At 43.0% G+C, this 25921-nt stretch overlaps 1 protein-coding gene across 1 annotated transcript; it reads left to right on the forward strand.

The window, feature by feature from the left end:
- LOC145352909 (histone H4 transcription factor) lies at positions 1-25670 on the forward strand. Its single transcript, XM_080203209.1, has 10 exons — positions 1-195; positions 1160-1386; positions 2389-2391; positions 5255-5366; positions 8365-8517; positions 11873-11950; positions 16350-16470; positions 20068-20206; positions 22092-22216; positions 23878-25670. The coding sequence occupies exons 1-10, from the start codon at positions 12-14 to the stop codon at positions 24389-24391; spliced, it is 1656 nt and encodes a 551-aa protein (XP_080059335.1). The 5' UTR covers positions 1-11; the 3' UTR covers positions 24392-25670.
- Positions 25671-25921: the final 251 nt, after the last annotated feature.

The raw sequence follows: 25921 nt of genomic DNA on the forward strand, positions 1-25921 counted from the left end.
TAAATGGTGGAATGATCCCAGTGGGAGCTGGTTGGAAGATGGCCCCTGGAAAGAGCATCAAGTATTTGGGACTGGTGCTGCCCTGTGAGTGGGATGGCTGTGTCTTTGTCGGGAAGACGATGGAGGAATTCTGTGACCACATCGCTGCACACTTGAAAGAGCACGTCAATGAGTATGACAGCTTTGGAGATTTAGGTAAAAAGCCTTTGAGATCATCCTTTAACTTATTTTCTTTTCTCTTCTAGTTTTCTCTCTTTTTAATCCTCGTAAAGTTTATTTATTAGTGTCTCAAGCAGGCTTATATTAACACTGCAATGAAGTTACTGTGAAAATCCCTTAGCCGTCACACTCCGGTACCTGTTCAAGTACACTGAGGGAGAAGTTAGCATGACTGATGCATGTCTTTTGCACTGTGGGAGGGAACACGTGCAGACATGTGAATAATCCTAACCCCGTGTTAGGAAGATACACGGAGCAGAGTTCAGTTACTTCCTCTGAAGGAATTGGCAGGGAGTAACACTGGGGAAGTCTTTGAACTCCAGTGGTTGGAGTGTGGTGAGTCGGTGAAGCAGTGCCTGACACAGGTAGAGATCTGTAGAGGAGAGAGTTGGGACAGCCTTAAATATCCAACGAAAGACTCTTACCTGAAGAGAAACAGCCTTCGTGTTTCAAAACAGGAATCGTCGTCTGAAGTGCTTTGAGAGACTTCAACATGGCACATTGCTCTTGTCTTCTCTAAGCCAACAGCTTTGTGGCAAAGTGTGCAATACCCCAAGCAGCAGTGTGTTTTCCTGGAGTCAGGAGAGCATCAAGGATTAGGACACCAAAAGCAAACAAACCACAATTCCCAGACTCTTAATAAGAGGTGGAACTATTGGCGGAGTGGTGTGCGAGGATGGCGGAGCGGTGCATCACAGTGGTGGAGAGGTCTAAGATGCTGCGTTTAGGTCTCGCTCTGGAGGCATGGGTTCTTCGCCTCTCAACAAATACAAGAATTGGGTGGGAATAGAGGGACATGATCCCTGGAAGGGTAGAGGGTTTTAATTCAAATGGGCAGCATGGTTGGTGCAGGTTTGGAGGGCTGAAGGGCCTGTTCCTGTGCTGTAATTTTTTTTTACAGTAAATGACAAACACTCTCACTCTGAAATTCCCCTTTCAGATGAGTACCAGTGCTTGTGGCGGGGCTGTGGGTTCCTGGCTGTGGAAGGCCCCAATGAGCTGGTGGTTCACGTAAACTTCCACAGCTATCACGCCAAGCTGAAATACTTTGGCTCAGAGCTGCAGCGTCTGCGTCCCGATCTTCCGGTGTGTTCCCTGGACAGCCAGAACCAGAACCTGATTCCAGAGATTGCAGAGTCTTTCACCTGCCAATGGGAGCATTGTGACGTGAGTATCGATTTAGATTCTTAATGCCTCTACCTCATCTTCTTTTATAAATTGTAAACCAGAAGTCTCTGGAAATTAACGTTGAGTTAAATGCGCATGCTGTTTTTAGGGTGTTTATAAGAAAAAAAATCAAACTTGATTTTTTTGCTTTGATTTGTTATTGTCACATGTATTAGCATACAGTGAAAAATATTGTTTCTTGCACTATACAGCCAAAACAGACTATACGTAGAGAAGAAAACGAGACAGTGCAGAATGTAATGTTACAGTCGTAGCTAGGGTGTAGAGAAAGATCAATTTAATTCAAAAGTTTGATAGCAGCAGGGAAGAAGCTGTTTTTGAGTCAGTTCGTACATGACCTCAGACTTTTGTATCTTTTTCCCAAAGGAAGAAGGTGGAAGAGAAAAGTTCTGGAATGCGTGGGGTCTGTAATTTTGCTGGCTGCTTTGCTGAGGCAGTGGGAAGTGTAGACAGAGTCAATGGATGGGAGGATGGTTTGCATGATGGATTGGGCTACTTTCATGACCTTTTGTAGTTTTTTGCAGTCTTGGACAGAGCAGGAGCAATCAGAAAACTTTTTTTATGGTGCATCTGTAAAAGTTGGTGAGAGTTGTTGGTGAGAGTTGTCGCTGACATGCCAAATTTCCTTAGCCATCTGAGAAAGTTGAAACGTTGGTGGGCTTTCTTAACTGTAGTGTCAGCATTCTTGTGGCTCATAAGAGATACCCAGGAGTTTCAAATCTCCTGAATTTGCTGGATGATTTGCTTTGTCATTAGCTGCACCTCTGGATTACTGCAGCTCGCCCTCAACATTGCCGTGAGTTTTATGAAATTGCTGCAATTGTGCTGTTAAAATAAAATGACATTTAGTTAGGGTATAAAAAATTAAAGGATCCATTTAATGCTAAGATTTACCTTCCTGCAATCTCTCAGGCCCTGAAAGAGAACAATTAAAACTGTGGGGGCTCATTCCTGCAGGTAGTACGTTGTTCTCGGAAGTAGCAGGTTCTTTTGCCTTTTTTTTCCTCCCTCTTGATGTTTCTTCCCCTCTATTTCTTTTTCTGTACCTAATTTGACTCAAATTCACTTTTTTTTTCCTAACCCTCCTCCTGCTTCTTCCTCAGTCCTTAACTCTCATTAATAAACGTGACAGACTTTAGCCCTGTCACTTTCTTTTTCAAGGCCCCATTGACCTAGCCGCGCTGGTGCATCCACCCATTGGTAATGGAACAGTTTTTGAGCTAAGGAGTGATGGGGTCAAATCCCCACTTGTGGGGCGCACGGTGAAATTCCCTGCAAAAGGTTGTGGAGATGTTGTCTTCGAGGTAATGTCACTGGACGAGTAATCTAGAGGTGTGGGCTAATGCTCTGGGCACCATGGCCATTGGTGGAATTTGAATTCAGTCGATAATAAATCTGGAATATAAAGCTACTAACAGTAATGGTGATCATGAAACTATTCTCGATTGTTGGAAAAACCCATCTGGTTCACTAATGCCTTTTAAGGAAGGAAATCTGCCATCCTTACCTGGTCTGGCCTATATATTATTTCCAGATCCACGGCAATGTGGCTGACTCTTAAATGCCCTCTGAAATGACCCAGTAAACCACTCAGTTCAAGGGCAATTGAGAAGGGGCAACAAGTACTAGCCTACAATACCACATGAAAGTATTAAAACTGGGACTGTTCCTTATATTTTCTTCCATAATTAGGAGATTGTGGTGATTGTCCCTTTAAGGAGAACACAGACCATGTGATCCTTCCTCTGCTGTGTTGCCCTTAAAGGGACAATCACCGCAGGGATGCTCACTTGCTCATGCACTGTTCTACAGACATGAGTCACCTATTGGAATCTCACTCAAGTGAAACATTGCTGACAGGCGATACAACTAAGCAGGCTATTATAGCTGGACCTGATCATGTCATCTCTGACATTTCATGCTGTCTGAATTTCCAAGGGACATTACTGAAAAAACAGGGGAGGTGATGGCCTATTGGTATTATCGCTAGACTATTAATCCAGAGACTCAGGTAATGTTCTGGGGACCCGAGTTCGAATCTCACCATGGCAGATGGTGGAATTTGAATTCAAATAAAAAAATTTTTAATTAAGAAGCTACCAATGACCATGAAAGCATTGCCGGAAAAACCCATTTTGTTCACTAATGTCCTTTAGGGAATGAAATCTGCCATCCTTACCTGTTCTGGCCTACATGTGATTCCAGAACCACAGCAATGCTACCCTGGGGTAACTAGGGATGGGTAGTAAATGCAGGCCAGCCAGCAATGCCCATATCACAAATAAATTTTTAAAAACCATACTTGAGTCCTGACTGGCACTTATTTTTCTTCCCATCCAAAGCTGAGGAGAGGTCACATGGTAACACCGTTACTGTCATCCAGTATGGGTAGGAGTGCTGAGCTTCGACGCAATACTCCTTAGAGCCTCAAAACCCAAGTGGAACTTTGATTATCAGTATAAGTGATATTGAAGCTGTCGCATTGTAGGCACATTGGTTAACACTGCTAGCTTGCAGCGCCAGGAACCCAGGTTTGATTCCCAGCTTTGGTCACTGTCTGTGCAGGGTCTGCACGTTTTCCCCGTGTCTGCGTGGGTTTCCTCCGGGAGCTCCGTTTTCCTCCCACTGCCCAAAAGATGTGCTGATTAGGTGCGTTGGCCATGCTAAATTCTCCCCAAACAGGCACCGGAGTGTGGCGACTAGGGGATTTTCACAATAACTTCATTGCAGTGTTAATGTAAGCCTACTTGTGACGATAATAAATAGATTAACAGCCCACTTGTCTGTCCTAAAGGCAAGACCTGCTGTCATTACCTGTTCTTGCCAATACGTCACTCTAGTCCCATGCAAATGTGTTTAACTTTTGAAGTGGCCAAGCAAGCTATTCAGTTGTATCAAACTTCGGGCAACCAGGTCTGGGCGATAAATGCTGGCCTTGCCCAAGAATGAATGAATGAATTAAAAACCTAGCAGCCAAGGCTTCTGCTAACCAGTGATTCACGATGTATATCAGAAACATTCAGACATGAGCTTGGCTGTGACACAATCCAGTATCCTGTTGTCTATTGCTGGTTAGATTCCTAGGCCATGTATGGCCTCATGGGGGAGGGAAGCTTGATGGCAGCCAAGATTATAAAACTACACTGTCACAATCTGTGCCTTTAGGAGAGGGGAGGAGAAAATTCTGGGAGGTGTGCTGAAGAAAACGCAATAATTGGATGTCAAATTTGCCTGCTTAACTTCAGAAGTAACTCATTGTGAACGAAGGCAAAAACCTGCAATGATAAAGTGTCGTGGTATTGTCGCTGACCAGTAATCCAGAGAATCGAGGTGATGCTGTGGGGACCCAGCAGATGGTGAAATTTGAATTCAATTTTTAAAAAAATCTGGAAGTAAAAGTCTAATAATGACCATGAAGCTACTGTCAATTGTTTTAAAAACACTTTGCTTCACTAATGCTCATTAGGGAAGCAAATGTGCCATCCTTACCTGGTCTGGCCTACGTGTCAGTCCAGGTCCAGGTGTTGTTGACTTTTAAAAATGCCTTCTGAAATGGCCCAGCACCATTCAATCCAGGAGCAATTAAAGATGGGCAAAAAGTTCTGGCCCAACCAGTGAAGCCCACATCCCGTGAATGAATTAAGAAAAGGTGGAAGCATTATGTTTAGATTAGTTTATGTTTAGGAAGTATTATGTTAATTGTCTTTAACCTACTTGGAATTTCTAGCATGTGAACTATTGATGTGGAATCTCGGAAGGTTTTGAGCTCTGATTGCATTACATCGTTGATTTAAAACCCTTAATTGAATTCTTTTACTTGTGTATTGATTTTTCTTGTTGTTTCTAGAGTACATTTGACAATCCAGAATGGTTTTACCGGCATGTGGACATGCATGGACAGTGTTCGGACAAAGAAACACTTCCTAACAAAAATGAAGCTATTTTGTGCTGCTGGAAAGGTAACTGGGTGATGCAGATAATTGCATAAGAACATAAAAACATAAGAAATAGGAGCAGGAGTAGGCCATCTAGCCCTTCGAGCCAGCCCCGCCATTCAATAAGATCATGGCTGATCTGTCGCTGCTCAATTCCACTTTCCCGCCCTCTCCCCATAACCCTTAATCCCCTCTCTTATCAAAAACCCATCAACCAGCGTCTTAAAAATATTTAGCGAGGCAGCCTCCACCACTTCAACGGGCAGAGAATTCCAGAGATTCACCACCCTTTGAGTGAAGAAGTTCCTCCTCAACTCCGTTCTAAACCACCCCCCTTTTATCTTGAGACTGTGCCCCCTAGTCCTACTGTCTTTTTTGAGCAGGAAGAGTCTCTCCACCTCTATCCTATCCATCCCATTCATTATCTTATACGTCTCAATGAGATCTCCCCTCATTCTTCTAAACTCTAACGAGTACAAGCCCAGTTTATTCAGCCTCTCCTCATAGCTCAACCCCCTCAACTCCGGTATCAGCCTAGTAAACCTCCTCTGCACTCCCTCCAAGGCCAAAATACCTTTGCGCAGGTGCGGCGCCCAAAACTGCACATGGTACTCCAGCTGCAGCCTCACCAATGCCCTATACAGCTGCAGCAAGACCTCCCTACTTTTACATTCAATCCCCCTCGCTATGAAGGCCAGCATCCCATTCGCCTTCCTGACCACCTGCTGCACCTGCAAGCTGGGTTTTTGCGACTCATGCACAAGGACCCCGAGGTCCCTCTGCACCGTCGCCTGCTGCAGTTTTTCACCCCGTAAGTAATAGTCCTTCCTACCATTATTCCTACCAAAGTGGACCACCTCACACTTGCCGACATTAAATTCCATTTGCCATTTCCTGGCCCATTCGCCCAGCCTATCTAGATCCTTCTGCAGACTCTCCACACCCTCCGCACAATTTGCCTTTCCCCCAATCTTGGTGTCATCAGCAAATTTCGACACCCTACACTCGGTTCCCTCCTCCAGATCATCTATATAAATGGTAAAAAGCTGAGGCCCCAGCACCGACCCCTGGGGCACTCCACTAGTCACCATCCGCCAATCCGAATAGCACCTGTTGACCCCCACTCTCTGCCTCCTATTTGACAACCAATCCTCTATCCATGCTAACACCCTACCCCCAACTCCATGTCCCTTGACCTTCTGCAATAACCTCTTGTGAGGTACTTTGTCAAACGCCTTCTGAAAATCTAGAAAGACCAGAAAGTAACAAAGTTGTCATTTTAATTCAGGACTCGAAACTGTCCTCTGAACCTGTCTGCTGTCTGGTTCATTTAAGTTTTTTTGTTTTAAATTTGATAGCTTGAGATTACCAATTGTTTACAGTACAAACAAAGAAAGTGCCAGCAATACTCGACAGGTCTGGCAGCATCTGAGGAGAGTGAAATGGTAAATGCTTTTCCCACAGACGCTGCCAGGTCTATTGTATAGACAAACTAGAAGCAGGAGTAGGCCATTCAGCCCTTCAAACCTGCTCCATCGTCATGGCTGATCATCAAATTCAATCTCCTGATCCCGCCTTACCCCCCATATCCTTTGATCCCTTTACCGTTGAATTATATCTAATTTCTTCTTGAAATTACAATGTTTTGGCCTCAACTACTTCCTGTATTTCCACAATACTTTGCTGTTGCTTTTGTTTTTATCTCACTGGGTCACAACTCCCTGCAGTGACCTGTTTCCCAGTTCCACATTGGTGAGACTCTTACCCGGGGTGAATGAAATACGCACTATGGCAGCTGGGGAATGATTGCCTTGCAACCCTCCCCATCCCCACAGCCCATGCGATCCCTCCATTCCCATAGCGTTGTGTAGTGGCATGCAAATCAAGCCCACCGTAACCAACTCCCTTTGCCTCCGTGGTCTTGTCTGTGGCAATTGTAACACTCAAGATTAAAATTATCGAGTTTTAAGTAATTTGCTTAAATAGTAAATAATGAAAGACTCCATGAGGTATCCTCACAAGAGAGCTGGGGAGTTGTCCTGCTATCCTAACCAATATATGCCCAGCAAAAAAAAAACTCCTTAAAACAATCTGGTAATTTATTACGTTGCTGTTGTGGGATCTTGCTGTGTCCAGTAGCCTGTCATATTTCCTACAATGACCGTACTTCATTAGTTGTAAACTGCTTTGGGATGAGGAAGTCCTGTACATATGTCTTTTTCCCTCTCAATTGCAAATGGCCTGTTTAAATTTAAATAGTGCTATTGACAAAATAGATGCAGTATCTCTTGTTATTGCATTGGACTGTCCACTTACATTGTGTGCTGGCATCCCAGAATGGAATTTAACCATCTGAAGCAAAAGTGCAACTAACTGGACCCAGGTGATAGCAGGAAGAACATTTTGTGGGGGTTAACGTATTTGATGCCTGAGCAGAGTTCTTCATTCCCTTTTCCCAACATGGTCATGGGTCTGTACTCATTGGAGTTTGGAAGGATGAGGGAGGGATCTTATTGAAGCTTAAAGGACACTGCGAGGCCAAGATAGAGTGGACATGGAGAGGATGTTCCCACTAGTGGAAAAAAACTAGAACCAGAGGGCACAACTTCAGGCTAAAGGGACAATCCTTTAAAACAGAGATGAGGAGGAATTTTTTCAGCCAGAGATTTGTGAATCTGGAACTTTTTTCCGCAGGAGGTTGTGGAGGCCTTTAAGACAGAGATAGATAGGCTCTTGATTAATAAGAGGATCAGGTATTATGGGGAAAAGGCAGGAGAATGGGGATGAGAAAAATATCAGTCATGATTGAAGGCGGAGCATACTGCTGGGCTGAGTGGCCTGATTCTGCTCCTATGTCTTATGGTCTTATGGAATAACTGGCACAAGCAGTGGGGGCTGAATGGCTCACTCCTGTGCTGTAAGATTATAAGAACATATTTACATTTTAGTTCTGCTGCCTGCCCCCACGAATTAATGAACTAACTCTTTCTAAACCAAATTTTCTATTTTGTTCATGCACTAGGTTGTGGCGCTACATTTAAAATCAAGTTTAAACTTCGGGAGCACCTGCGGAGTCACACACAGGAGAAGGTTGTTTCTTGTCCCAACTGTGGAGGAATGTTCTCTAACAACACCAAGTTCTATGACCATGTCCGCCGGCAGACCTCCAATGAACGTATGTGGTTGCTCTAATTGAATTTTCTTTTAGTGTACTCACTTTAGTGCCTTGTTTTGGAGAGCCTCAGTAAAGCTTCTGGTCGGTTGCTACTTAGCACCAACATGGGGAAGTGACGTATACAGAGACTAGGAAACCAGATGAGAAGTTTCCTGGGGTGGAGTACCCTCTTGACAACAACAATTTTATAGATGAAGAATGACCACTTGGCGTGTTGCAGAATCTTTTTTTCCCCATCCATTCTAACATCCCCCGATGAGGGTGAGGTACAATAGGTACTGGGTCTTTATATTGTGTTATTTTCTGATGAAAGAACCCAGCTGAAGTTTGAAGAGATGAGCATACTATTTGTGATATTTTAACGCATCTGTTGGTGAAGCGAGTGCGCACCATAAATTGCTGTCGTTGCTGGTCCATGTAGATAAAGTTAAAGTTTATTTATTAGAATCAGAATTAAGGCTTACATTAACATTGCAGTGAAATTACTGTGAAATTCCCCTAGTCGCTACAGTGCGGCACTTTTCGGGTCAATGCTCCTTATCAGCACACCTTTCAGATTATGTGGGGAAACTGGAGCACCCGGAGAAAACCCATGCAGACACCAGGAGAACGTGCAAATTCCACACACACTGCCATCATGCTGCCCTGTCAGAGTTTGTTTGCTGCTGTTACATTATTGAAAGGCTGACTTGGTTTTTACAGCTCCTTTTGTCACCATGGGGCATCTCAAAGTGCTTTACAGCCAGTGAAGAATTTCTGAAGGCATAATCAGTGTTGTAATGTAGGAAACGTAACAGGTGCAGATAAAAGATCGCACAACACTGTTTGGTAGAAGAGGAGGGACCTCGCATCAATGTGCCAATGTTGACCCTCTATCAACATCGCTAAAAACAGATTATCTGCTTGCAATATTGCTGCTATTTATAGAATCTTATTGTGCTCATATTGGCCGCTGCATTTCTTACATTACAATGACAGCAGAAAGAAAAATGGATTCATATAACAGGTACCTTTCAAAAACTCAAAGCATCCTAAAGCTCTTCACAGCCAATTTAGTACAAAGAAAATTACAGCCCAGGAGCAGGCCCTTCAGCCCTCCAAGCCTGCACCAACCATGCTGCCCTTGTGAACTAAAACCCCCTACCCTTCAGGGGACCAAATCTCTCTATTCCCAGACTATTCATGTATTTGTCAAATAAAAGTCCTTAAAAATCACTATCATATCTGCTTCCATTAGCTCCCTCTGCAGCGAGTTCCAGGCACCATTTCTGTAAAAAAAAACTTGTCTCCTACATCTCCTTTAAAGTTTGCCTCTCGTACCTTAAACCTATGCACCCTAGTAATTGACTCTTCCACTCTGGGAAAAAGCTTCTGACTAACTTTTGACCTCCCTGCTGTCATGCTGAGGGATTAATATTGAAACCTGCCTGTCTGCCTTCAGAATAGTGCAATGCCATCACTTATGTCCACCTGAAAAAGCAAACAAGCCTTGATTTATGTCAGTCTTTCCAGCGGGTAGCTCACCCTCAGTGCTAGAGTGTCAGTCTAGGTTTTTGCCTTTAAACCTCTGGGGTGTGGGTTAAACCCACAATCTGCTGGCACACAGGTGAAAGTGCTTACCCACTGAGTCATGGCTATGCCAGTGGCGTTGCATAGAATTTGCAGCACAGAAATGGGGCACTCACGCAGCCCAGCTATGCTTGGCTTTGTGCTTCACATGAACCTCCTTCACCCCATTCTATCAGCCTGTGGGGTCAACTTCTAGTTGGCATATTTCTGAGATTAAGAGTCTAGAAAGTAGCACAGTGTTCCTGCTGTTTGTGGTCATAATGCCTTAGGACTTCAGTGATCTGGCTTTTCTCTCTTCAACAGTTCAATCTCTGTTGTATCAGGAGTATATTTCTGTGGCCTCACACAGCACTAGGTGGCAGTCTGTACCATAGGAAACATGCATAAAGCTGTTACTCCAAGTATATCTAAACTTTTTGACGCATATTCCCCTGACTTCCCAACCCCACTGGTTTTGCACAGTAAATGTTTTCCACGTTAGCCTCACTTTTGATTTCTACACATTTGATTATGCTGAACGTCACTTTCCTGTCTGTCTCCCTTCACTGGTGTATACCAGCTCCTCCCTAACTTTATTAATTAAAAACATGTTGCTGTTGTTTCACATCCCACACTTAGTGGTGCATAAGGCAGACTTCATCTCCCCACAGCTGGATTTTCCTGGAACAGGTCCATAATCTGTGACCAGAAGCTTATAGCTTGAGGGATGACATTCCACACCAAGTATAGCTGGCCAGCTGACACTCCCACTCTTACTGCTTACCATTGACATACTGGAAGGATTTTGCAGGTTGATGCTCATCTTGGCCATATATGAGCACACCTTCCTTTGCTTTCAAGTCCTGGGGTGGAACTCAAATGCAGCATCCTTAATGCTTTTACTTTTGCTATACATGTACAAGGAATGACCATTTCCAGTAAGAGCAGATCTAACCATCCTTCCTTGACATTCAAATGACATTACCGTTACCAAAACTAGGAGTCACTGTTTTAAAAATAAGGGGTCACTCCTTTAAGACCGAGATTAGGAGAATTTGTTTCTCTGAGGGTTGTGTCTCTCTGGAACGCCCTTGCTTAAAAGGCAGTGGAAGCAGAGTCTTTGAGTATTTTTAAGTCTGAACAGGATCAATTCTTGACTAACAAGGTGGCACGATGGCATTTTGGTCAGCACTGGTCCCTCACAGCTCCAGGTTCAATTACTGGCTTGGGTCATTGTCTGTGTGGAGTTTGCACACACTCCCCTTGTCTGCATAGGTTTCCCCAGGATGGTCTGGTTTCCTCCCACAGTCCAAAGATGTGCAGGTTAGGTGCACTGGACATGCTTAAACTGTCCTGGGATGTGTGTGTTCGTGGGATAAACGGAGTAATTTTGTGGGGTTACGGGTCTAGGTCCTGGGTTGTTGTTGGTGCAGACCTGATGGGCTGAATGGCCTCCTTCCATACTGTAGGTTTCTATGATTCTGAGGTGGTGAAAGGCTATTGGATGTCGACAGAAGTGTGGGGTTGAGGTTACTATCAAATCAACCATAATCGTATTGAATGATGGAGCAGGCTTCAGTGGCCTATTCTTCCTAATTCAAATGTTCATGTGTAGGGAGTGTCACAAGATTGTTCACTGCTGTGAGAATAGGGAGTGGAACAAAAATGCAGTTTGTTAACATGAGGGCTGAGACAGTTACTCAACAACAGTCCTGAAAATTAAAAAGATAAACATTAAGAATGATTGTTGAACTCTGCAGTGGTTTACAGGTATATTAAATTATAATTAACATCTGTTTAATTTTAGAGAAGACCTTTCCCTGTCAGCACTGTGATAAGCAGTTCGCCAATGAGAGGCTCCTACGGGACCATGTACGAAATCACGGTAGGGTGCATCATTGTATTCGTTCGAGGCTTCAAAGGACAAATGATGTTACTGTGTATTATTGCATTCTGTTATTCAGTGCTCTGAAGGTCACAGGTCATGTTTTTGTAACAGAATACTGTCCTCAGCTCTCCGACTATGATAATGATACTCTTAAGGGAAACAAGTCTGTATAGGTTGCAAACAATCTGAAAAAAAAATCAACACTCGTTCTCTGCCAAGCCCTGCGGTTTTGTCATAAATGTTCGGAAGGCAGAGAAATTGCGGCATGACCTCAACTGGCAGTTCAGTGCCTTGCTGATGGAGTATTGCCCGAGGTACTGCCTTTTGGGTGAAGCATGAAACTGAAGTCCCCTCTGTCTGCTGGGGTGAATGTAAAAATTCCCACGGGACGTTTTGGAGGATAACAGGGCAATTCTTTCAATCTCTTCGCCAACATTGTCCATCAGCCAATGCAAAAGTAAGAAATTATCTGCTTATTCATTCATTTGCTCTGTTGCTTCTAGCTTTTCACCATTTAGGAAGTAATTTGATATATCCTTTTAGGTCCCCACAATTGCCCCTATTGAAATCCATTTTCCACTGTTTTGTCCAAATCACCTAATCTATTAATAACTCTGTAATTTTATGCTTAAATCTACGCAGCTTTCAATGCCACCTGTCCTTATTTTCACTGGCAAATTTGTATATGTGATTGTATCCCTTCTAAATTGTTAATGAATATGGTTAATAGTCAGGCACCAATACACATTCCTTGCAGGACATCACTCGTCATTTTCTGCCAATTAGATTGCATGCCTGTTACGCTTCTTCTCCCTCCTGCAGCTGCACCAATTTCCTAACTAATTGCAGGTTGGCACAGTGATTAGCACTGCTGCCTCACAGCACCAGGGGCATGCATTCAATTCCAGCCTTGGGTTACTGTCGATGTGGAGTTTGCACTTTATCCCTGTGTCTGCGTGGGTTTCCTCTGGGTGCTCTGGTTTCCTCCCAAAAGACGTGCATTGGCCGTGCTAAATTCTCCCTCGGTGTACCGGAACAGGCGACAGAGTGTGACGAGAGGATTTTCATACTAACTTCATTGTAGTGTTAATGTAAGCCTACTTGTGACCAATAAATAAATAAACATTCCATGAGCTTCCACTGATGAGGATATTTATCACAAATGCCTGTTAGAAGTTCTTATAAATAACATGCACAGACATGCCTCTGTCCATGACTTTAGTCATAAAGCACAAATAGAAAATGTGGGAAATAATCAGTAGATCTGGAAACATTCGTGGAGAGAGAAGCAGAGTTAATGGATGACATCCCTTACATCACCTTATCAGAAAATTCAATTCATGCCAGCTTCCTCTGTTCAGATGAAAATGTTCAAGGTATTCTGTCACCCTATATCACCTATTCACCACCCTGCATAAGAGAAAACTAACAGGAGTAAGAATATATAAAACAATGGAAAAGGCTCAGGAGACAAGAAGGCAACAAGCCGAAATAATATAAGGGCAAGGGTTGGATGTGAGCGGAAAGAAAAGTGGCAGAGCGAGAAGAAAAGGGGATATGTCCCCTTGGTCCAATCCCAAAAACTTAATTATAGCCTCTTAACAATTTCCAGACAACAGATGTTAAGCTAACTGCTCTATAATTCCTTGGTTTTCCCCCTTTCACCTTCTTAAATAGTGCAGCGACACACACAGTTTTCCAATCTAAGGGAATTGTTCCCGAATTGGGAAAACTTTAAAAGATTACTTCCTTTAAAGTTTTGGGACGGAACTCATCTGGTCCTGAGGATTTGTCACTCTTGTCTTCTTGTTACTATTTTTGCCGACATTAATTATGGAAAGTCCCTATCCTTAGGTATGCTCCTTTATCAGGAAGTTGTAGGTTCACGCCCCACTCCAGGACTTAAGAACAAACGTGCGGAGTCACACTCTAGTTCTGTACTGAGGAAGTGCTGCACTGTCAAGATGTTAAATGCCTGCCCCCCCTTGGGTGGGGACTGTTAATTAAATCTCACTCATTACTCAATCAAATATGGCTTGCACTTTTATTGTTTTTTGAAGATATTTTGTTACAGAAAACCATTCTGAACCTAGTGATGAAGTTTGCTCCCTTTCTGCCGTGACAGTATTTCAGAGAGGATCAAGGAGTTCACCCCAGTGTCCTGGCCAATGTTTTTTCTCTCAATCAACATCACTGAATCAGATTATCTAATCATTTTCACATTGCCTTCTGGCTGTGCACAAATTTGCTGCCATGTTTCCCACATTACAACAGTGACCACACTTCAAAAACTCTTCACTGGCTGTAAAGTGCTTTGAGACATCCTGCAATTGTGAAAGGTGCTCTAAAAATGCAATTCTTTCCTCTGATATATTCTAATCATCTTTTGTGTTAATTTTGTGTCTCTTTCCCTATTCCCATTTGTAGCTCGTACTATCTCTTTTGTCAGACTTTGAAGTTCTTTGTGTATTTCCCATTAGCTTGGAGTTTTTTTGGCGTCCTTGTATGTTTTTATTTTTCGTTTTGTGCTATCTATTACCTCTTGAATTATTCGGCACAGTGGTTAACACCGCTGCCTCACAGCACCAGGGACCCAGATTCGATTCCAGCCTTGGGTGACTGTGGTGTTTGCACATTCTCCCTGTGTCTGCATGGGTTTCCTCCCACACTCCAAAGATGTGCTGGTTAGGTGGATTGGCCTTGCTAAATTGCCCTTTGGTGTCCCAAGATGTGGAGGCTAGATGTTTGGGGTTACAGAGATAGGATTGGGAGTGTTGGGGTTAAGATGCACTGTTGTGGAGAGTCAGTGCAGATTCATTGAGCTGAAAGACTTCCTTCTGCACTGTATGGATTCAATATCCATGGCAAGTACAGCTCTTGCCACTTGTCAGTATAAATTGATTCTGTATCACAATAGATTATATTTTGAACATTTTCTCTTGATTTTATCCCTGAACTGTGGACAATCTCTCCTTCATCCCATTGAAGTCAAATCAAGAATCTTAGTTGCCGTTTCAGATTTCTCCTTTCCACCCACAGCATTGAACATTTTTTACACAGGTCGCAATATTGTTAATAAATGTTGATGTGCCACTAAGCTGTTAACTAAATCTTGCTCATACCCCATGATTAAATCTAATGTGGCTGGCTCCTTTGTTGTTCTAAGACATTCTGTTTAAAGTTCTTCCTGCTGTCCTATCTCTTCTTTCTGCACAGGTCCCAATTCCAGTCCTGTTCAGGTATATTTCCTTCCTGTGCCAGTGCCCTGTGAAATGGAATCCCTCTTTCACACACCACTCTTTCAGCTGTGTATTCACCTCCCTAACCTGCTTATTCCTGTGTAATTTTACATGCAGCTTGGGTAATAACTCAGAGAAAATAACCCTTGAGGGTCCTGTTCTTTAATTTAGTGCCTTACTACTGATACTCTCAGAACAAGACCTCTTGTCCATCTTTCCTACGTTGTTGGTTCCAACATGGGCCAAAATGATTGAAACCTTACTCTGCATCATGGAATACAGAGCTACCAAAATAAGACAAAGACTTTCGATTATACCTTTCATGATCTGGGGGTGTTTCTCAGCCAAGTTGTTATGTAGTAAATGCAGCAGCTCTTTTGCACGAGGAACGTCCCAATACAGTTATGAGATCATTTGTATTTAATGACATTAGGTGAGGGATAAGTACTGGGCAGAATCTATCCCCAGCTCTTCTTTGAATAATGGCTTTACATTTTGTATCCTGCCAGGGCAGACACAACCTTAATTTAACACCTGATACAAAAGACAGCACCTCAGACAGTGCAGCACTCCCTCAGTACTTCACTGGTGTGTCAGCCTGATTGTTTCCTTTTAAGCTTTGGATTTTGATGCCAGGGAATATTACCCCCGTTTTGCTGAAATATGCTATGACAGATTTAGTATGAAAGGTGGCTAATGTTTTACCAGTCCTGATGGAAACTGCATTCTAGATACCATCAGAGGTACAAAATTGACACCTTTGCTCTCTCTCCAACCTTGTTAGCATTGAGAGAGGGAGGTGGCAAGTTTTGTTGACCATGAGATGCATTTGGATCTAGAACTTAGTTTGGAGTTGGTCATTTTGTTAAACAACTTTTCTCAGTGCAGAAATGCAGTCAAAGGATCAATGCATTGCTGTACTAAAGGTTTGCGCATTTCCCCTTGCCAGTCTGCATATCTTCAGAATCCCAGATCCTTTGTTTCATAGTCGAAGCTAGAAACTAAACTCTGGCACCTCATGCAGTGAACAGGGACAGAGAGAAGCTAAGAAGGGAAAGAAATTGAAAAGAGGGGCAGAATAAGATTTTGTCTCATATTTTGTACCCAGTGACAAAGTTAGTTTCTTTAACAGATTGACTTGTGCTTCTATTTGCCAGTGAACCAGTTTAAGTGTCCACTCTGCGACATGACCTGCACTACTTTCTCCTCATTAAGGACACACATCAAATTTCGCCATTGTGACGAGAGGCCATATGGGTGTGACTTCTGTGAGAACAGGTAGTGTTGTAGTGGATGCTCAAATTGCAACTTTATTTTGTAAACAAGCTGTTCATTTTTTTTAAAATTCATCTACGGCATTTGCCCATTCCTAGTTGCCCTTCAAAAGGTGGAGGTGAGCTGCCTTTTTAAATCACTGCAGTTTCTGAGATGTAGGTACACCTGTTAGGGAGGGAGTTTCAGAACTTTTACCCAGCGACAGTAAAAGAACAATGGTATAGTTCCATGTTAGAATGGTGTGCTTAAAGGGGAACTCAAGTGGTGGTATTTTCAAGTATCTGCTGCCTTTGTCCTTCGAGATGGTAGTGATTGTAGGTTTGGAACGTGCTGTCTAAGGAGCCTTGATAGATGGTACATACTGCTGCCATGTTCATTGGTGTTGGAGGAAGTGAATGTTTGTGGAAGGCTTCCAGTCAATAAGGCTGCTTTGTCCTGGATGGTGGTGAACTTCTTCAATGTTGTTGGGGATGCACTCATCCAGACAAGTGGAGAGTATTCCATCACACTCCTGACTTGTGCCTTGTAGATGGTGGACAGCCTTTGGGGAATCACGAGGTGAATGACATGCCACTGGATTCCTAGCCTCTGACCTGCACTTGTAGCCATAATGGGAACAGTTTCTAACTATGTACCTCTTCCACACCCTCAGGATCTTGAATATCTTTCATCAAATCTCCTCTCAGCTTTCTTTTCTCAAAAGAAAACAGTCCCAATCTCTCCAATCTACACCTGACATGAGCTGTTTAGAGCCAGTTCTGCCTAGCAGTGCTGGCACGATTGAAAGGTTTTTGGTCTATTAAATTTTATCAGCTAATATGCATCAACTAAGAATGGTGCAGTAGAGCTAGCTGTAGCTTGTTCTAGAGATGATGTTAAGATAGAGCAGCAAGGCATGGCAAGATCAACTTTTGCACCTAATTGGGATTTTAATGGAATATCCAATTACCCATGAACACAGAAGCTTCCATTTCTATGCTCCATTTTAGTTAGGTTTTATGTTTTCATTGATTCCCTTGACATGAACTCTGTAGTAAGCAGTTTCCTGGACAGTTGCTCAGTGGATTATGCAATAGCCTAAAGATAGTTTACCTGTGATTTAGTCATTAAGATCAGAGAGTAAGTCATGATCATTATTTGATAGAGTAATCATGGGTTCATTTTGAGCAGAGCAGAAGCTCAAAAAATATTTCTCTTTCATCGTAATTGTCATTTTAACATAAAACCTCAGCAGTTACACTATGTTATGTATACTACATTATGTTCTTATGTGATATTGCCATACCCCTGTTTTGCATGTTGTTAGCCAGATTTACTATTTTTCTTTGTATATTTTAATTAATTCATGGATACAGTAAAAAAGTAAAAATACAAGGGGCCATTTGAATTTGTGTGTGGGGTACCTATTGGAACTGTGGGTGTATTTGCACCATGTGGACTGCAGCAGTTCTGCTCCCCCTTTTAATATTGTGGCTGTTGTGAGCTTTGCCTTAACTCCACTTTCCTGCCCAATTTGCCATAACCCTTCAAACCCTTACTAATTAAAAGTCTGTCCACCTCTTCCTTAAATGTACTCAATGTCCTGGCATCCACCATGCTCTACCACTTTTAAATCTGCCACCCCGTATCCTAAAACTATGACTTCTTGTTCTAAATTAACCTACGAGAGGAAACATTCTTTCCGTATCTGCTTTGCCAATCCCACTTATCATCTTGTACACGTCAATCAGACCTCCTCTCGTTGTTCCAAACTCCAGGAAGTATAAGCCTAAACTGCCCAATCTCTCCTCTTAAGACAAACCCCATATCTCTGGAATCAGTCTAGTGAACCTTCTTTGAATCATCTCCAATTCAACTACATCTCTCCTCGAGTAAGGGGACCAAAACTGTACACAATATTCTAAGTGTGGTCTCACTAATGCTTTGTACAGTAGCAGCAACACTTCACTGCTTTTATATTCTATTCCTTTAGCAATAAATGCCAAAATTCAATTTGCCTTCCTTAGTACCTGCTATACCTGCATACTAGTTTACTGCATTTTCATGCACAAGTACACCCAGATCCCCCTGCATTGAAGCATCCCAAAGTTTCTCTCCATTTTTCTCACTGAAATGGTTAATCTCCACGTTAAATTCTAGCTGCCAAATTTTGCTCCATTCACTTAACCTATCCACGTTCATCCGAGTCACTCACCTGAGGAAGGCGCAGCAGTCCGAAAGCTCGTGATCCCAGATAAACCTCTTAGACTGTAACCTGGTGTTGTGAGACTTCTTACTGTGCCCACCCCAGTCCAACGCCAGCATCTCCACCAATCCTCTATCCAAATTAATAAATTACCGCTAATCCTATGTAAACTAACTTTATGTATTAAAATTCTGTCTGCTACCTTAGCAAGTGTCTTGCCGATGTCCAGATATACTACACCTACAGGATGCCCATTATCCACCTTGCTTGTTACATCTTCAAAGAACATCCAGTAAATTAGTCAAACATTATTTAATCTTTATAAAGCCATATTGACTCTGATGGATTGTATGTTGATTTTTCTAACTGTCCTGTTATTACTTCCTTAATAATGGATTCTAACAATTTCCCACTGACAGATGTTAAACTAATTGGCCTATAGTTTCCTACAGTTTGCCTTTTTGAATTAGCATTTTTTCAATCCACTGGAACCTTTTCTGCATCCAGGGAATTTTGGAGTATTGTAACCAACGGATCCTCCAACAACACTTTCTTTAAGGACTTAGGATGTAAGCCATCAGTCCCTGGGGACTTGCCCTTCAATTCCAATAGTTTGATTAGTACTTTTTCTCTAGTGAACAAAGAACAGTACTGCAATGAAGATAGTTCTGAGTTCCTCTCTTTCTATAACCTCTACATTGCCTGTTACTGTTGAGATGGTACTTGTACCCTCCTCCATGAAAATTGAGGCAAAATATTGATTTAGTGTCTCAGCCATTTCTGTATTCTCAACTGTTAATTCCCTAGCCTCATCTTCCAAGGGACCAACATTCACTTTAGCTACTGTCTTCCTCTTTTATACTTCTAGAAGCTTTTGCTCCCTGTTGATTATATTTTGCACTAGTTTTCTTTCAGACTTTACCGTTGCTCTTTTTATTAATTTTTTTAGTGACCTTTAAGGCAGCTTCTCACTTCCTTCTCGAGGGCTGTTAGGAAGGGGGAATAAATGTTGACTTAAGCCAGTGATGTCCATGTGCTGTGAACAAATAGAAAAAAAAAGTATCCCTGATTTTGAGGCTTGCAGATTGAGAGCAGTAATAATTAAATCTCTTTTTGGAAGAGTTAGGGATTCTATGCGTAAGCTGAGAGTTGAAACATAGAAGATAAGAGGAGGCCATTTGGCCCTTCAAGCCTTCTCCGCCATTCATTACGATCAGGACTGATCATCCAACTCAAAAGCCTAATCCTGCTTTCTCCCCATAACTTTTAATCCCTTTTGTCCCAAGTGGTATATCTAGACACCTCTTGCATACAGAAGTTGGTCAGGTTAATATATCATAAGGACACTGGCTTTTTCTTAAAATTTCTTCCGTTTAAAAGTTACTTCACTCATTTTTCGTTTCCTTCACTTCCAGTTTTAAGAATCTGTATGACCTGCGGAAACACATTGAAACACACAATGATGAACCTACGTACCACTGCAGCTCTGACGGTTGTAACTTTAGCGCCCGCAGTGTGCAAACCCTTAAACAGCACTACAGGAGAATACATGAGGTGAGTGACCAAGTGACAACTAATCTATGAAGATTTCATTTTCTCATACTTCAGAGTTTGAACTCGCTTCTGGCAAGTGGTCTGGGACTCTTTCCTCACTCTTTTCATCTTTCACTTTTCATTTGTTCCTTTGTTTTTGGCTTCCTCCAAATCTTTGTTACCAATAGAGAATGAAATTTCAAAATTTGCTCACAATACCAAACTTGGAGGTGTGGCAAACATTGAGGATGAGATCAGTTGATTGCAACAGGACATGAGTAGGTTAGCAGAATGGGCAGGCAAGTGGCAGATGGAATTTAATTCAGAGAATTGTGAAGTGATGCATTTTGGCAGAGGAAATATAGAATTAACAGCACAGTTCTAAAGGATCGGCACAGTGACAGAGTGGTTAGCACTGCTGCCTCACAGCACCAGGGACCCGGATTCAATTCTGGCCTCAGGTCACTGTTTGCGTGGAGTTTGCATTATTCTTCCTGTGTCTGCGTGGGTTCCCTCCGGGTGCTCCAGTTTCCTCCCACAGTCCAAAGATGTGTATGTTAGGTAGATTGGCCATGCTAAATTGACCTTAGTGTCAGGGGGTGGACAGGGTAAATGTGTGGGGTTGCGGGGATGGGGCCTGGGTGGGATTGTGGTCTGTGCCGCTTCGAGGGCCGAATGGCCTCCTGCACTTAAGATTCTTTTACAAAGGTTTAAGTTTATTTATTAATGTCACAATGAAGCTGCTGTGAAAATCCCTACTTGCTACGCTTCTGCGCCTGTTTGTGTACACTGAGGGAAAATTTAGCGTGGCCGATGCACCTAACTAGCACGTCTTTCAGACTGTGGGAGGAAACCGGAGCACACAAATGAAACCCACACAGACACGGGGAGAACATGCAGACTCTGCACAGATAATGACCCAACCCAGGAATCGAACCTGCGTCCCTGGCGCTGAGAGGCCGCAGTGCTAACCACTGTGCTGCCGTGCACATACAGCTGGATGTGCAAAGCGCAACCTGCCCTGGTTCCTCCTCCTGAGGCTGAAATGGCTGCTGAGTTTGGAGGCAGGACTTCAGGAATTGGGATTCCAATGTCATTTTGATTACAGCGTGGAGCCCTTCTGGTTTTATTCATACCAATGACTATATTTTCTCTGAATCTCGGTGGGTTTCCACATTGAAGGACTGTGTACACATTTTCTGGACATCATGGACAGAATTATGGGGTCCTTTTCTTTTTTGTTACTTCTGACCAACTGTGCGATTGATGGGTTTGGAACATAGGCTGTGAGTTCACAACATATGTTTAACCACTGAAACGTAAATGGGGTATTATATTGGCTGTTCCTAGCATGACTGCCTCATTGGTGAAAAATAGCTCCCAGGAGGACAGTGACAAAGTGTTTATATAATGGCACTTGGATGTTAAATGAATGTTGCTTTTTATTTTCAAATTATTTTGAAATTAAGAAACAGTAATAAATCTCAACAGGTTAAAATCCAATAGGTTTATTCGGAATCACAAGCTTTTGGAGCGCTGTCCATTCCTCAGGCGAATGGCCAGCTCTGAGTGGAGAGGATCTCCAAGAAGATTGTGCATATCGGCACAAAATGTGCCCACATCAGTCCAATGCCATCATCTCCACATCATGGCTACCATCAATACCGCAAGCTGCCGGTTCAAAATGGAGAGGACCTCCAAGAAGATGGTGCATATCGACACAGAGCCACTCAGCTGATGAAGGAGCAGTGCTCAGAAAGCTCGTGATTCCAAATAAACCTGTTGGACTTTAACCTGGTGTTGTGAGACTTCTTACTGTGCCTGGCTCAGTCCAACACTGGCATGTCCACGTCGAAATTAAGAAAACAATGGGAGCTTGGTTTGCTGATGTCTCTCTCCTATTCAGGGAGAAACAAAACCTCGATACAAGTGCCACATCTGCGCCAAGTGTTTTTCTTGGGCCTACACTCTAACAATGCACCTGCGTAAGATGCACCAGCTGAAGTGGCCTTCTGGACATGCCCGATTCAGGTAGGATGGTATGATTTCCCCAGAGCCATATGGTGTTGACACGTACTGATTATTGTTAATGCAGTAAAACTGCACACTGGCTATAGGAAAGCTAAAATGTTTGATTTCTTCTTCCATCCTCAGTGATCAAAAAAATTCAAAGAGTGATTTGTAAAATGCAGTCTGGGTGTACGTTTGCACGTGTGCATGAACACAGTGGGTAGATAGCATCTGAAAGAAAATAGTTGGTTAAATCTTTGGCTGGAAGTTCCGCTGAAGGATCCTATCTCTGGTTACCATTTGTCTGGTTTGCTTTGGTTTAAATTTAAATCTAAGGCGACCATGTCTTGCTGTTCCTTTTCCTACTTCTAGGATCAATTTTCCACTACTTATGATCCTAAAGTTGGATTTAGTGAATGATTTACCCCACATGTGACATGCTCTTGTGCGGGGTGGGATTTACACCTTCCAATTCAGAGGCAGGACAGCTGCCAGCCAAACCAAGCTGATACATGGGTGTCAGTGGTGCTTCTATGAAAAACAGACAGGACAGATTTTGTGACACATCAGGGAGAGAGATCCACCTTAAGTAGAGAAGAGGTTGACTGTTTGATCCGTTTCAGTTAATGTGTCTGGTATGAATCTAGTTTTCTTTGCCCAAGAAACGTTCTGGATGTAGATTCTGGAGCATTAATACTCCCTATGAGGGTGAGCAAGTAATCTAATTACCAAAATGAGAAACTGAAATCCCATCATTGTATAAACGGCTGTATAAAACAAGATGGCAAGTGGGAGCTATCTAATAACCAGGACAGATACAATGTGAAGTGAGTTCAGATAGTTGGCCAGCCTATAAACAGCTAGAATAATACTTCACTGAGCATCGGTGGATGTCTGCAGGATTTCTGTCACCCTTTTTTTGTTCCAACACATCGGTTAAGCTTTCAGGAGAAATGTATTTTTTTACCTGTGTAACCTCATTATTATAGAATCTCCTTAATCCCATCAATAATTACTCATCACTTAAAAATTGGTTGGTTAAAAGCTTTTCTAACAGGAAATTACATTACTAATGCTTAGCACTGGTGTAATTAGAAGATGACTGGCACATGTTGGGGCAAAATAGAGGGAGCAACACATCATACCTTGCTGCTCAGCTTTCTCTGGCCTGCGTAGTAAAGGCATGAAATGGAAAGAGTTTAATTCCTCAGTTTAAAAGGTTTCTTATGTGATCTGTTGGGGGTTGCATTGGTTTAATCAATGACCTTTCACCTCTGCTACCTGGGTTCAGATCCAAACAGATTCCAATTCTTCTGCCTTCTAGATTGCATGTGAAAGAGATTGGGAACTGGACCGAATCTGCTCAATGGGCGTAGCAGAGCAAAAACTCAGTTCCTTCACTCAATTTCGGATTTCCCCTCTGCACTTTGTGAAGAGTGTTAGCACTCTTCCATTTTCGGCGCCCAAATAGGCATTCTGAGTGCCATTTTATGCTGTGCTAAATTGATGTTGCCCAGTTCACTTGCAGTATGATTTCCATCCACTCGTGTTGAATTCGAACCTAGTTCAAGAGGTGACAGGTCCACACCTAGACCACTGCACCCTTCTACCATTCAAATTAAATATTTATGTCTGGTGATGAAAATGGACCCCACACATTTTTTTTGTTTTAAACCGTCTAGATACAAAGAGCACACAGATGGGTATTTACAGCTGCACATGGTCCGCTATGAAACGGTTGAACTGACGCAACAGATCATCAAGGACCTGGAGAAGAGGCGTGGACCCCGGAGGAAGGGGACAGAAGTGTGTCTCCATGTACCGGAATCCCGCCGTAAGACTCTCTCTGCAAAACCTGCCCTCGGCAAAGCAGGGAAGGAGGAGGAGGATTACCTTGCTGCTGCCACCCGAGTGAGGCGTGCCGGACCTAGGGAAACCACCAAGCCGCCAGCCAAACCTTCACCAAAGGCCCTTCATCCAACGCAGTGTGACTTTCCAGAGCCCCCTGAAATGAGAGAGCAGGATGCAGGGATTTCGGGCAATGACTCTCCGTTCTTCTCTGTCCTCGGTAACGTAGCCCAGTCAGCAGCCAGGCCTCCCACCGCTCCTGAAAGGAATGAAGACATTTCTTCCCGTGACCCTGTTGAAACATTAGAGAAAGTAGCTCGAGGTCTTGGGATCCAGATAATTGGATAGTCAGGGTTGCTAATGGCAAATCAGTCAAACCCTGATCTCACCTCTTAAAAGAATAGTTGTCTAAATAAAGTTGGGGTAGGAGTATTAGAGTTAAAATATGACCGGGTCCTGCCAAATCTACATCATCAGAATTAAGAGGCCACACTTTTGGTGTTGCATGTTCAGATGCTTTAGAGAATTTGGGCACTGGATCAAATTCTCATTTTTGCCTTCTGGATAAAGTTGGCATTTGTTCTGTGAAGCATGTTCCCATGGCAAAGGCAGGCCATGTAGACCATCGGTCTTGTACTAGGTAGTGTGGAGGCTGGGCAGCAGGCCCGTAGCCCTTTTCACCACAAACATGCGAGGCCTGAACAGACCAATGGAACCGAAGATAAAATAAGTGTAGAGATTTATGTAATACGGGGAAATGAGCTTATTATAAGGTTCAGGAGTGGATGGGGACAGTTTCGTCTCTGACCTTTACCTGTGGTTCCCTTCCTTATGGCACACCAAAGTGGAGATGGAGGAAACCTAACTGCTTTGGAGCACCAGCTCTGGTTGTATGGATCCACTTTCCAAAAGACTGTTGTCGTTTATAAACAAAAAAAACATAATTCAGATAGAGCCTTCATGGCATAATGTTTCCCTAACACTGCCTTTTTCTTTGACTGTGGTCCAGTGCCCCCAGAAGAGCTTTGACCTGCGATCATAACAGTGAGACTTGGGGGATTACAAGATGAGTTCCGGTGTCTAGGCTTTTCCCAGCCAGGAAAGCAGCCAGCCACCACCTGCATTTATGTATCACCTTTTGGTTGAAAAGCTTCCATAGTCAGTTCACAGAAATATAATGAACATTAAGCCAAAGAAGGAAATGATAGGAGCCTGTTTTATTATTTAATATCCAGCTGTTTTAAAATGAAGTGTTGGCTGCAGACGCTCTTCCTGTCAACCTTCTCCATCTTTTGACCTCTCTTTGTAAAGAAATACTTTCAGGTGTCTGTTCACAATTGCCCTTCCCAGCTCTGGACTTTTTTTTGTATAACATCTTGACACAAGCTTATTTTATCCCATATAGATATTTTTTAATGCTGTACTTCTCTTGAGATGTCTTTCTTTAGGCTGAAGAGTCAGTGTTGATGTGAACGTGGATTTGTATCTACTGTGCTGTGTCCCTCAGCAATATCTTTTTCACCTTCCCTCTTTAAAATCATAATTGCGAAGGCGCGGCATAGCTATGACTCTTGACATTGGGTCAAGTGTGAAAGATCTGTTCTCCTGATCACCGCTTGAAGTTGAAACCGGCTGCCAGATGGGCTGAGGGCTCAGCCCCTGGCACTGTTAGACCCGATGTGGGTGTGCCGGCGTTGGACTGGCGTAAACACAGTAAAAAGTCTGACAACACTAGGTTTTGGAGTATATTATCAAATAAATAGGTTGGACTAAAACCTGGTGTTGTCAGACTTTTTACTGTTAGACCCGCCAGAGAAAGTTTGCTGACTGATTATTCCAGAGGTAACTCGGTGGTGAGTGGGCAGTGCCCTCACTTCT

This window comes from Carcharhinus amblyrhynchos, chromosome 15 (genome assembly GCF_965287045.1).
Source record: "Carcharhinus amblyrhynchos chromosome 15, sCarAmb.v2.hapA, whole genome shotgun sequence".
Lineage (NCBI taxonomy): Eukaryota > Metazoa > Chordata > Chondrichthyes > Carcharhiniformes > Carcharhinidae > Carcharhinus > Carcharhinus amblyrhynchos.